The sequence below is a fragment of the Nycticebus coucang genome, chromosome 19 (assembly GCF_027406575.1).
Source record: "Nycticebus coucang isolate mNycCou1 chromosome 19, mNycCou1.pri, whole genome shotgun sequence".
In the NCBI taxonomy this organism is placed as follows: domain Eukaryota; kingdom Metazoa; phylum Chordata; class Mammalia; order Primates; family Lorisidae; genus Nycticebus; species Nycticebus coucang.
The window spans coordinates 13,139,149-13,152,844 of NC_069798.1; the positions used below are offsets into that span (position 1 = coordinate 13,139,149).

Sequence of the window (13,696 nt, forward strand, 5' to 3'; positions counted from 1 at the left end):
GAAGTTTTTGTGTGCAATCCTTTTGTGTTCAGCCAGTAGTGTGTTTTGCTCAGCTTTTTCCTTGTCATTCTCATTTCTTTAGTGCAGTGACATGAGGCTTCATTTGTTACTGTTTAGATTCCATTTTGCAGCCCCCCCCCCATTCTTGGTAGATTTTATTTGTTGACCACTGTGGTCTAAGAGTCAATACAAAGTGATGAATTCAGAGATGTGTCTCTCCCTCCAACCTCCTCCATTCCCATTTTCTATTCCTTTCCCTTTTTCCCACCTACATCCCTGTAGGTCACTCTCTTTAGTTTCTGCCTTATTTTTCCTGTATTTCTTTCACAGAAATGAGGAGATACATATGTTTTTGTTTTTGATTTGCAGTTTTGGGCCAGGGCTGGGTTTGAACCCGCCACCTCCGGTATATGGAGCCAGTGCCCTACTCCTTTGAGCCACAGGCACTGCCCTGATACCTATGTATTTTTTTTTCAGCCATTTCTTTCTTAAAATTTCCTTGTTTTTAATTTTTTTTTAATTTGGTATAGTTCCATTTCTTTGTGGTTTTATTATTTTACTTTTTCTTTAGAAAAAGGGTCTCACTGTATAATCCCAGGTTGGAGTGCAGTGGCACAACCATAGCTCAGTGTAATCTTCAACTCCTGGGCTCAAGTGATCGTCCCACCTCAACCTCCTGAGTAGCTGGGACTACAGGTGCCCACCACTCTATCTGGCTAATTTTTTATAGAGATGAGGTCTTGCTATGTTGCCTAGGCTGGTCTTGAACTCCTGCCTCAAGTGATCCTCCCTCTTTGACTTGCCAAAGTATTAGGATTACAGGTGCAAGCCTTGTAATTAAAACAACTCCTTGTTGTTTTAATTTGTATTTCCTTTATTATTAACAGGGCTGAACATCTTTTCATATATTTATTGGCCATTTGGGTTTCTTCCTCCAGGAAATTCTTATTTTTATTTTTTGCCCATTTTCTCTTGGATTTGTATAATTTGTGTATTCTGAATACTAATCCTTTGTTAGTAATACTTGTTACAAACATGTGAGGCTTGTCTTTTTATTAAGGATGCCTTCAATGAATAGAAGTCCTTAAGTTTATCTATCTTTTGCCCTTTTGTGCTTAAGAAATCCTCCATGAGGTTATTCAGTTATTATCCTATATTGTCTTGGAAAAGATTTAGAGTTTTGTCTTTTACATTCAAGTTTTTAATCCACCTAACATTGGTTTTTTGTGTATCAAGGAAGGTAAAATCCAAAGATACAATATAATCTTTTTTCATATGGGTAACCAGTCCTTCAGCACAATTTATTAAAGGGCCTATTCTTCTGCCACTGGTTTGCAATGCAAGCTTTATCTTAACTCAAGTTTCCATACAGACGGGAGATGTTTCTGGGTTCCACTCCTGTGCCCAAACCACTCTGTCTTATTAACACAGCTCTACTTCAGAACTGTCTTAACGCTTATTGGTTCTTTCCTCTGCCATATAAATATAAAGAACAATTTTAAGCCAGGCATAGTGGCTCATGCCTGTAATACTAGCACTCTGGGAGGCTGAGATGGGAGGATTGCTTAATATCAAGAGTTCAACACCAGCTGGAGTAGGAGTGAGACTCTGTCCCTACCAAAAATGGAAAAAATTGGCCAGGTATGGTAGCTCACACCTGTAGTTCCAGCTACTCTGGGAGTTGAAGCAGGAAGGTCACTTGAGCCCAAGAGTTTGTGGTTGTTGCAAGCTATGATGATGCCACTGCTCTCTACCCAGGGCGAGAGAGAGACCCTGTCTCAAAACAAAAAACAAAAAAAACTAACAAACAGGTGGTGCCCATAGCTCAGTTGGCAGGGCACCAGCCACGTACACTGAGGGTGGCAGGTTCAAACCTGGCCCAGGCCTGCTAAACAGCAGTGACAACTGCAACAAAAATATAGCTGGGCATTGTGGTGGGCGCCTACAGTCCCAGCTACTTGGGAAGCTGACGCCAGAGAATTGCTTAAGCCCAAGAATTTGAGGTTGCTGTGAGCTGTGGTGCCATGGCACTCTACCCAGAGCAACAGCTTGAGACTCTGTCTCAAAAACAAACAAACTAGATGTATGGAACAGAATAGAGAACCAAGAGATGAACCCAGCTACTTACCATTATTTGAATTTTGACAAGCCAATTAAAAACATTCAGTGGGGAAAAGGGTCCCTATTTAACAAATGGTGTTGCGTGAACTGGCTGGCAACCTGTAGAAGACTGAAATTGGACCCACACCTTTCACCATTAACTAAGATAGACTCTCACTGGATTAAAGATTTAAACTTAAGACATGAAACTATAAAAATACTAGAAGAGAGTACAGGGAAAACTCTTGAAGAAATTGGTCTGGGCGAATATTTTATGAGGAGGACCCCCCAGACAATTGAAGCAGCTTCAAAAACACACTACTGGGACCTGATCAAACTAAAAAGCTTCTGCACAGCCAAGAACACAGTAAGTAAAGCAAGCAGACAGCCCTCAGAATGGGAGAAGATATTTGCAGGTTGTGTCTCCAACAAAGGTCTAATAACCAGAATCCACAGAGAACTCAAAACGTATAAGCAAGAAAAGAACAAGTGATCCAATCGCAGGCTGGGCAAGGGACTTGAAGAGAAACTTCTCTGAAGAAGACAGGCGCACAGCCTACAGACACATGAAAAAATGCTCATCATCCTTAATTATAAGAGAAATGCAAATCAAAACTACTTTGAGATATCATCTAACTCCAGTAAGATTAGCCCATATCACAAAATCCCAAAACCAGAGTTATTGGCGTGGATGTGGAGAAAGGGGAACACTTCTACACTGCTGGTGGGAATGCAAATTAATACATTCCTTTTGGAAAGATGTTTGGAGAACACTTAGAGATCTGAAGATAGATCTGCCATTCAATCCTATAATTCCTCTACTAAGTATATACCCAGAAGACCAAAAATCACATTATAAGAAAGATATTTGTACCAGAATGTTTATTGCAGCCCAATTCATAATTTCTAAGTCATAGAAAAAGCCCAAGTGCCCATCGATCCACGAATGGATTAATAAATTGTGGTATATGTACACCATGGAATATTATGCAGCCTTAAAGAAAGATGGAAACTTTACCTCTTTCATGTTTACATGGATGGAGCTGGAACATATTCTTCTTAGTAAAGTATCTCAAGAATGGAAGAAAAAGTATTCAATGTACTCAGCCCTACTATGAAACTAATTTATGGCTTTCATATGAAAGCTATAACCCAGTTATAACCTAAGAATATGGGGAAGGGGGAGAAGGAGGGGAGAGGAGGTGGATGGGCGGAAGGAGGGTGTATTTGTGGGACCACACCTACGGTGCATCTTACAAGGATACATGTGAAACTTAGTAAATGTAGAATGTAAATGTCTCAACATAATAACTAAGAAAATGCCAGGAAGGCTGTGTTAACCAGTGTGATGAAAATACGTCAAATGGTCTATAAAACCAATGTACGGTGCCCCATGATCGCATTAATGTACACAGCTATGATTTAATAATAAAATTTAAAAAAAAAAAACTTAACAAAATCGCCTAAGCCCAAGAGTTGGAGGTTGCTGTGAGCTGTGACGCCACAGCACTCTACCAAGGGCGATAAAGTAAGACTCTGTCTCTAAAAAAAAATAAATAAAATAAAACATAAAAATAAAAAAATACATTCCCTAAATGCTGTTGGTATATAGAAATGCAACTAATTTTTATAAATTGATTTTGAATCTATCAAGTTAACTAAATTCTTATTAATTTGATTGATTTTGTTCATATATTTTTATAGACATATTATTAGTAAACAGTGATAGTTTTGTTTCTTACTTCAGATTTGTAAGTGAAAAAAAAAAAAAAAAAGCCATGCACGGTGGCTCACACCTATAATTCTTGCACTCTGGGAAGCCAAGGTGGGTGGATTGCCTGAGCTCAGGAGTTCAAGACCAGCCTGAGCAAGAGCAAGACTGTCTCTAAAAAATAGCGGTGCTGTGGTGGATGCCCTGTAGTCCCAGCTACTTGGGAGGCTCAGGCAAGAGAATCACTTGAGCCTCAGAGTTGAGGTTGCTGTGAGCTGTGACATAATGACACTCTACCAAGGGCAACAAAGTGAGACTCTGTCTCAAAAAAAAAAAAAATTGAGTTTTACAGGTGACCCATTTTCCAACAAAATCACAATGGCTGCCAAATTAAATGTTTAAGTGATTGTTTTAGGAAACATTCAAAACAATTTTGACTACTTTTGAAAACACATCGTCTGAAGACTCCTAATTAAGTGTTTTAGAACAAAATTACCTTTCTGTCCCCCTTTTCTGCATAATGAATTTTTCCTATGCTAAACATTTTTCCTTTTTTCTTTTATATCATTTAGGGCTATTAGTATTATAGGATCTAGATGCTACTTGTGTGTAGTTATTAATTGAGCTGGTTTTATATGAAAAGTTAGAAGAACAGAATTAAGTCAACATAATTAATCAAAGACTTTTCACTTAGAGGAGGATTTTTGCTGTTTTAATTATTCCAACAGCAACTTCATGTGCCTAGAATTACTTTAGGTGTCTATGTGTAGAAGTAATTTTATTATAGACAGAAAACAGTACTAAAGTTTCACAGTTTCTAACACATAGCCATCACGGGTAATTCTCTTTATTGATTTTGTACATAAATCCAACATTTACTGAGGGTTTCCCATACTCTAGGTACCATGCAGTATGTCACTGTATAAAAATGATTAAAACTCTACCTTAGTAAAGCTCACAGTCTAATGTGGACATCGTATTTTTTTCTTAAATATATTTTCTCATATATGTTTTGTTGCTAAATTGGAGGGCAAGGAAGGTTTGTGCTTATATTAATTTGGTTCAGAGCTGTGACCCAAAGCTTAATTTTTTCTAAGTGGCCTGTAGTAGCTCTTAGCAGCTGCACTTTACATACTAATCGAATTTAATTAAACAGAGGTCTCATACATTCAACTGCTTTTGCTTCATGTTGTTATTTGTGTCAGGTATGGGAGATGGGGTGGGATATTATAAAAAAAGGATATTTGCTATTTCCTTCTCAAAACTGTGGTGGAGAATATGAAAAGGAAAAATAAAACTACTGTATAAATCTCTATATACGGTTAGTACCCAGTACCGGCTGACAGTGAACTTACGTTTATCGTGTGTGTGTGTGTGTGTGTGTGTGTGTGTGTAACTGTGTAAAAAATTATCTTTTTTTTTTTCTTCCTGGCAGGTGTCCTTGTAGACTTGGGTCTGGAGGAAAATGCTCATCAGAGAGCAGAAAAATACGTTGTTCGCCTGGACAATGAGATTCAAACCAAGTTTGAAGTTTTTATGAGGAGGGTGAAACAAAACCCATATACACTGTATGTGCTAGTTCACGACAACTCCCATGTGGAACTAACGAGGTGATTGCTTCAGAGTGAGCAAACACAGTACTTCTTCTATAGCTATAATAGTTTAAAACATAATGACATGTTTTAAACTACTTGATGTCATGTTCTAAAGGCGATAATTAGAAAACCCAGGGATCCTAACATTTTCCCTCTCTTGCTTCCTCAGTTTTTCTTATCAATGTATTGTTGGTTTTATTGTAACTATATTGTGGAGGAATTTAGAAATTCCTGCTAAAAATTACTGTCTTTAAGAGCACGGTGGAACCCAGGTGCTTTAGAGAAAGGCTGAAGTGCATGAGCTCCAAAAGGAGCTCCAAAAAGGAGGCAGGCTTCCTCCTCCACCCCCACTTCTTTTCCTGTTTCTTTAGCTTCTCTTCCTTACTCTGTTCCTTCCTACCTTTAAAAGCAGTCAAGATCCATTTCAATGAGCTGAGAACAAATATGAAACCTCCAGTTTCCCAGTTTAAACAAGACAATATCATGTGTCTAGGGTGGACTTACTAATGAAACAACAGTACATGTGGAAGGATGGAATCTCTTTTGCTCACACATCAAATTATAGGAATTGTCTGCTAGGGAGTATCTTTGCTTCTATGAAGTAAAAAAGGCAATTAGTTTAAAGTGGGTGGAGGGGAGAGTCATAGACTATTGCATATCATGGTTTGTCCTCACCAGTTAGGCATCATTTGGGACATTTCGGGCATCATCAGCCATTTATAGACTTTCTTCTGTCCAGGAGACACTGAGGTTAGGAATCTGGACTTTTTTGGGTTGCTGTGGGAACGTCAGAATTATAAAGCACTTATTCATACACCAGCATGGGTCTGATGCTTCACAGTCTGAAATCTAGAGCCATACACGGGTGTAAATAAGATTAAGTATAACTCGTTAGATTTAGAAGAAAGGAAGGGAGAGAGGGAGAGAAAACAAATTTTTCCACATCTGCTCAGTTATTGCTAGTGTTCTATGAGCAGAAATAGCTCATTGACCATATGTACATATATACCTTATCTTTGAAAATTTGGGGTAATATTTCTAAGGATGTATGTTGGATCTCTCTGTATTTAATTCCCCAGGGCATCAAGATTATTTTTTCACACACACACACTATATCTATCTATCTATCTAGTTTGAACTAATACATATATATTTATATATATATAGTTTGAACTAATATATATATATATATAGTTTGAACTTAAATATATATATATAGTTTGGGGGCTGCATGGTGACCTGGTACATCCAAATTGAATAGAACTAAGAATTCAGAGATAAAAGTCTTGGTTAGGGAGTGGAGTGGGGTTGGAGCCTCCTCATCCCTCCTCACAGCCGAGCAGACCAGGGAAGGAGAGTATTTACCACAGTGGAGAGTCCTTGCTGCTTTGGGTCACCACAAGGTCACAAACTGATGGAGAAGTTCCCTCGTTCAGGTGATTTTCAGACAACAGTCATGTGCTGCATAGTAACATTTGGGTTAAAGACAGACCACACAAGGCCAGGCGCAGTGGCTCACACCTGTAATCCTAGCACTTGGGAGGCTTAGGTGGGTGAATTGCCTGAGCTCACAGGTTCGAAGCCAGCCTGAGCCAGAGCAAGAGCCAGGCATTGTGGCAGGTGCCTGTAGTCTCAGCTACTTGGGAGGCTGAAGCAAGAGAATCGCTTGAGCCCAAGAATTTGAGGTTTCTGTGAGCTGTGACTCCACAGCACTCTGCCTAAAGCGAGAAAGTGACACTCTATCTCAAAAAGATAAATAGATAAAAATTAAAAAAAATAAAAACAGACCACATGTATGAGGGTGGTCCCTTAAAATTATAATACTTTGAAAGAATAAAAAGATTATATGTGAATTACCATGTTTTTACTGTGCCTTTCTGTATTTAGATATGTTTAGATATAGAAATACTCACCCTTGTGTTGCCTATAGCATTCAGGACAGTAGCCTGCTGTACAGGGGTGTGACCTGGAGCCGCAGGCTGTGCCTTCTAGGCTGGCATGAATACACTCTGTAGTGATCCCACATGACAAAACCCTGTAAGGATGTATTTCTCAGAATGTATCTCTGTCTTTAAGTGACACATAACTATAAAGTGATCCAGCTCAACTACATATTTAGATACCCTTGGCCTGGATAACTTTGAGGTATCAGGGATAAACTGAAAAGGAGAGGGGAATACATATGTGTGTGTATTATATACGCACACACCTGAAATCTGTCTGAAAAGAAGAAGGGTAATTTTTTTCTCTTCCAAATCAAATTTTGGTTGTTTCTGTTCTTGCTCCTAACTTAAAAGAGCTAGAAAAATGAAATAAGACATTATCTCCATGTTGGTGTCTGATTCTGCATCTAATGATCTAGATGAGGAGTATTCACGTGACTATCTGTATTTTTACAGTGTCATTTCTGGTTCTTTGTCCCATGGTGAACCCAGTCATGGATTGGCTGATAGAGTTATCAATTGCAGAGAAGTTCTGGAAGCTTTCAACCTCCTAGTGCTCCAGGTCAGCTCGTTCCCGTACACACTACAGACACAACAGTCCCGAATCAGCTCCAACAATGAGGTTCACTGGATACAGCTGGACACTCTGGTGAGTCTCTCGCCTACTCTCTGCTACAGGCCATGGTCCCAGTTCCCCCGCAGGCAGGACCTGGTAACAAAATGTGGTCATGGCTCAAGACCACAGTCACAAGAGTTTGACGCTTAAACTAACATAATAATTTATACAAGAGTTCAAAAATCTAAATAACGTAATTGTTTATCTTCCAAAAGTTCCATATAGTACTCACAGTTATCGTAAGACTAAAAACTAGCAAATAATGTCCTATACAAATGTGACCAGGTGGTTCTTTTTGAGGTATCATGCAGATACAAAATTACCCATCCTGTATGGTTTTTCCAAAAAAAAAAAAACTTGATTTATTTGAGACCATCATCAATATCCAGAATTATCTTTGTGCCTTTACAGTGTTAATTTCACTCCACGTGTGTAAATGTTATTGTCCTCTGGGGTGGCCTGTCATGTTTTGTATCACTCTTTGTATCTGTATCACTCTTACTGACACTCATGCTCCCTCAGCAATTGGATTTTTCCTTTTTATCAGTTCTCACTCTTCTGATTTAAACAGGGCATGAGGGTACTTTACTTTGAAGAACTCAGAACTCAGCGCTGAATGTGTTGAGAGTAGCCATCTCAACATTGGATATATCCAAGTCTTTGTATTTTTTTTACTCCAATCTCTAATACCTGAAAAATATTTTCTACAACTTATAAAATGTATGCTAAATAAACTACCCCTCCAAAAGAAGTAAGAGTTTCATAAAAATAATAAAAATTAGTCTTTAAGCAATGGATCCTTCATTAAAAAATATTAAACACATTGGATATTAAAAATAAAACACACAGGGCAAGGCACAGTAGCTCATGTCTGTAATCCCAACACTTTGGGAGGATGAGGTAGAAGGATTGCTTGGGCTCAGGAGTTTGAGATCAGCTTAGACAACATATCAAGACCCTATCTCTAAAAAACAAAATAATAAAAACCAGCTAGGCATAGTGACATGTTCCTGTAGTCCCAGACACTTAGGAGGCTGAAGCAGGAGGATCACTTGAGCCCAGGAATTGGAGGCTGAAGTGAGCTATGATTATATCCACCACTGCACTCTAGCCTAGACAACACAGTGAAACCCTGTCTTAAAAATAAATAAATAAGCCGGGCATAGTGGCTCATGCCTGTAATCCTACCACTCTGGGAGGCCAAGGCAGTGGATTGCCTAAGCTCACAGGTCCTAGACCAGCCCAAGTTAAGAGGGAGACCCCATCTCTAAAATAGCTGAGGCGGCACCTGTAGCTCAGTGAGTAAGGTGCTGGCCACATACACTGAGGCTGGCGAGTTCAAACCTGGCCTGGGCCAGCCAAAACGCCAATGACAAATACAACATAAAAAGTAGCTGGGCGTTGTGGCAGGCGCCTGTAGTCCCAGCTACTTGGGAGGCTGAGGCGAGAGAATCACTTAAACCCAAGAGTTTGAGGTTGCTGTGAGCTATGATGCCACAGAACTCTACACAGGGCAACAGCTTGAGACTCTGTCTTTAATTAATTAATTAATTCAATAGCTGAGTGTTGTAGCGGGTGCCTGTAGTCCCAGCTATTAGGAAGGCTGAGACAAGTGAGTCACTTAAGCCAAAGAGATTGAAGTTGCTGTGAGTTGTGACACCACGGCACTCTACCGAGGGCAACAAAATAACACTCTGTCTCTAAATAAATAAATAAATAAATATAAACATGTTTAAATAAAAACACTAAAAATATCTTACATAATTCTAAAAATTTTTTATCAACCCAGTGCATTTCATTCTCTTATCAATTAGGTTAAGTTTTCTCTTACTTTGAACTCTTACCTTCAAGAACTGGTTTGCTCTTTGCAGTCAACAAGCTAAGGTCCGTGAATGTGTTGGCTTCAACAGTCCCTCCCTTAAGACAACTATCTCAATGTACTCACTCTCACTAGAAATTGCCCTAAACTTTTGGTTTCTTGATATCTTCTCCACACCAGCTCCATCCATTCACTGGGAGGTCAAGTTGGGGGTGAGATACTTTGACACTTAAGTACAAAGTGAGTCCATGGGCTGCTCAAGTAGCTTCTGAGTTGCTCTGACACAGATTGGATTGAGAATAGAACAAATGGAAAGAAAAATAATTTTTTAATCCAACAGATAATTCTCCATTAAACGTTAAGTTTCAATATATTGTTGAGGTGGAGGGAGAACTATCCTAATTTCTTTGTTCAGTTTTTTCTAGAAGGGATCACACTCCACTGTTAGGAAGAAGGACAAATAACTTCTGCCCTTTATTTTCTCCTGACATGAAATAATACAGAAAACAGGCTTCAAGCAATTTTCCTTAAGTCATTCTCACGGTTATGGTTACGTTTCTAGGTTTAATAAATGGTATTATGGCTATATTTCTTAAAAGATGCTTAGAGATACTTACTGAAGTATTATTATATGAAGGACTTAAGTTACCAGGGCTTTATTTAAAATAACTGAGGGGGGCAGCGCCTGTGGCTCAGTGAGTAGGGCGCCGGCCCCATATGCCGAGGGTGGCGGGTTCAAACCCAGCCCCGGCCAAACTGCAACAAAAAAATAGCCGGGCGTTGTGGCAGGCGCCTGTGGTCCCAGCTGCTTGGGAGGCTGAGGCAGGAGAATCGCGTAAGCCCAAGAGTTAGAGGTTGCTGTGAGCCGTGTGATGCCACGGCACTCTACCGAGGGCGGTACAGTGAGACTCTGTCTCTACAAAAAATAAAAATAAAAAAAATAATAACTGAGGGGTGGAGAGACAGTAGTTAAAGGTTTTTTTTTTGGTAGAGACAGAGTCTCACTTTATGGCCCTCGGTAGAGTGCCGTGGCCTCACACAGCTCACAGCAACCTCCAACTCCTGGGCTTACGCGATTCTCTTGCCTCAGCCTCCTGAGTAGCTGGGACTACAGGCGCCCGCCACAACACCCGGCTATTTTTTTGTTGTCGCAGTTTTGGCCAGGGCCAGGTTTGAACCCGCCACCCTCGGCATATGGGGCCGGCGCCCTACTCACTGAGCCACAGGCGCCGCCCCTAGTTAAAGGTTTTTAAAAGTCATCCCTACACAATTGAAATCAACACAGAAAAAAGGAAAAACACACAGATTTATAATAAGAACTTTCTGTGGATAGTGGAGAAACACTCACCAGTCTACTTTAGTTCTCTTAAAGTCAGTGTCCTACAGGAGAAATATTTGGAAAAAGCAAAGTAATTCAATTTAAAAAACATTTCTGAGCACTTGTGGGCTTGGGTTGGCTCTTTCAAAGAACACACAGAAAACACACCTAAGTCACTGTTACCCAAAGTGAAATAAGACAATTTTAGAAAATCAAAATGCTCTGGAGATTGAAAGGAGGGAGAAGTCACATCCATTTGAGAAGACCAGGAAAAGCTTTACCTGGAGGAGAGAGCTCTGAGGATGGTGCCAAACAGAGAGGAAAATGGGGCAGGCAGGGCCGTGGGGGCGGGGGCGGGTGCTCCAGGCAGCAGACGGCGTGGGCAGGGGAACAGAGGAGGAAACAGTGGGCATTGTTTACAGAATACATCATGGGATATGAAAGAAGCCTGGTAATGCATCACCTGGAGGCTTTGAGTGCCCGGCTGGCAAAGTTATACTTATTACAGAGGCATTAAGGATTTTTTAGCAAGGGTATAGTACACAGTATTATCCGTGTATACATATTTCTTTTTTTAATATTAACAATGTAAATGTACTAGCTTGATGGATTTTCACAAACAGAGCACATCCATAGGACCAGCACTCAGATTAAGAGACAGAACGTCACCACCACCCCAGAAGTCCTGTCCCCTTTCCAGATGCCCAACCCCCAGGATAAGACTATTCTGGCCTCCTGTATCATGGATTGGTTTTGCCCAGTTTTGACCCTGTATGCGTGGAATCTGCAGTATGCACAGGGAGTATCTGGCTCCTTGTGCTCCACAGTATGTTTGTGAGATTTGTCTGTATTTTGCATGAGTCATAAAACATTTGTGCTTATTGTCCTCTGCGTGTGTACGTGTGTGTATAAAACTAGTGTGAGTCTACCACCATTCATTTATCCTTCCTACTTTATTTATTTCAAATAGTGCAGCTGTAACATTCAGACATATTCTTTAGTAAATACGTGTATGTCTTTCTGTTTGGTCTATATCTGGGAGTGAAATTTCTGGGTCATCAGGTACACATATGTTCAGCTTTAGTAGCTACTGAGAGGCTACTGAGTTTTAAGACAGTTCATTCAATCTAGAGCAGTGTTTTTCAACCTTTTTTTATCTCATGGCACACTTGAACCTATAGTTAAACTTCCTTGGCACACTTAAACGATGTTGATCCAAAAAGAAAAGTAAAAAAAAAAAAAAAAGAATATACTTTCTGTGCTTCAAAATTCTTTCAAAAATAATTTAATTAATGATCTTTAAAAAGCACACCAAGCTTAGTGCCTGTAGCACAGTGGTTACGGCGCCAGCCACATACATCAAAGCTGTCAGGTTTAAGCCCAGCCCAGGTCAGCTAAACAACAATGATAACTGCAACAGAAAATAGCCAGACATTGTGGCAGGTGCCTGTAGTCCCAGCTACTTGGGAGGCTGAGGCAAGAGAATCACTTAAGCCCAAGAGTTTGAGGTCGCTGTGAGCTATAACAGCACGGCACTCTACCAAGGGTAACAAAGTGAAACTCTGTCTCAAAAAATAAAATAAAATAAATATATAAAAATAAAAAGCACACTGGTTGAAAATCACTGACTAGAGACTAAGTCCAAGTCTTAGAAAAAGGAGATCAGTCACTGGCTTTTCTGATAACTCAGGTTGGAATTAACAAATATCTGAAATAAAATGGTGGTCCTAGCAACAGAAAGGGTGGACGACATGGTAAATTTTCTAGGACTTATTTATTCAGGGAGAGAGAAATATCAGAAGTATTTTTGAGGTGATGCCTTTAGCTGGGAGAAACGCTTGAGAGGAAGCTTGATTTGCACGGGGCAGATGGAGACTGAGTTACAGCGAAGTGAGCACACCATTGTAAATGCACAGCTCAAGTTCAGGTTGAGGCTTTACAATGTAGATCTGGAACATTTTTTCATAAACCATGATTATTAAAGCAGCTGGTGTGGATAAAATTATGGAAGAAGATAATAAAGAGAATTGCTGAAAGGGTCGTGAGGCCAAGGACTGACAGGTCAGTGCCGCTGCAGTTGCCTCAGGAGTCCTTGGTGACCTTCCAGGGAACAACGTCAGGGGAACAGAGTGTGACTAGAGCACAGGGAGAGATGGCAGCCAGAGCGCCGGGAGAGGGGCAGGTGCAGGGTCACCGAGAGGGCAGGCCTTCACCAGGGACAGACTTGTATTTTGGTTTTGGTTTTTCAATGAGAAGGGACATTTTTCCCCAAACATACAGTGATTCAATAAGTCACATGATTTATGATACTTATATCTTTTTTTGCCCTAATTTCTAGGCCATATGGGAACTTGTAACATAACTTTACAGTAAAATCATTCTTTAAAGGATGGCCCCATTCACTTTTGTTATAACTTTTGTAACACTTACAAAACTATAGTTACAGTGTAATGCAAACCTACCAGATTGGGGAGATGATTCACTTCTAATTTTTAGTAGCTCTAGTTCTCAAAACCCATACTGGCTCAAATTGATCACAAGCATCTATTTAATAACCTGTCCTATAATTTTACGAAGAAAAAATAAAGAGAGAT

The 13,696-nt window shown here is 39.9% G+C and overlaps 1 protein-coding gene across 9 annotated transcripts in view; it reads left to right on the plus strand.

Moving 5' to 3' along the window:
• The window catches only part of GREB1L (GREB1 like retinoic acid receptor coactivator), a 308,414-nt gene that overhangs the window by 254,540 nt on the left and 40,178 nt on the right, over positions 1 to 13,696 (plus strand). For all 9 annotated transcript variants that reach the window (XM_053571376.1, XM_053571377.1, XM_053571378.1 and 6 more), the window contains 2 exons: positions 5,247 to 5,421; positions 7,806 to 7,998. In XM_053571376.1, coding sequence (XP_053427351.1) covers positions 5,247 to 5,421; positions 7,806 to 7,998 — 368 coding nt within the window. The remainder of the gene's footprint in view (positions 1 to 5,246; positions 5,422 to 7,805; positions 7,999 to 13,696) is intronic.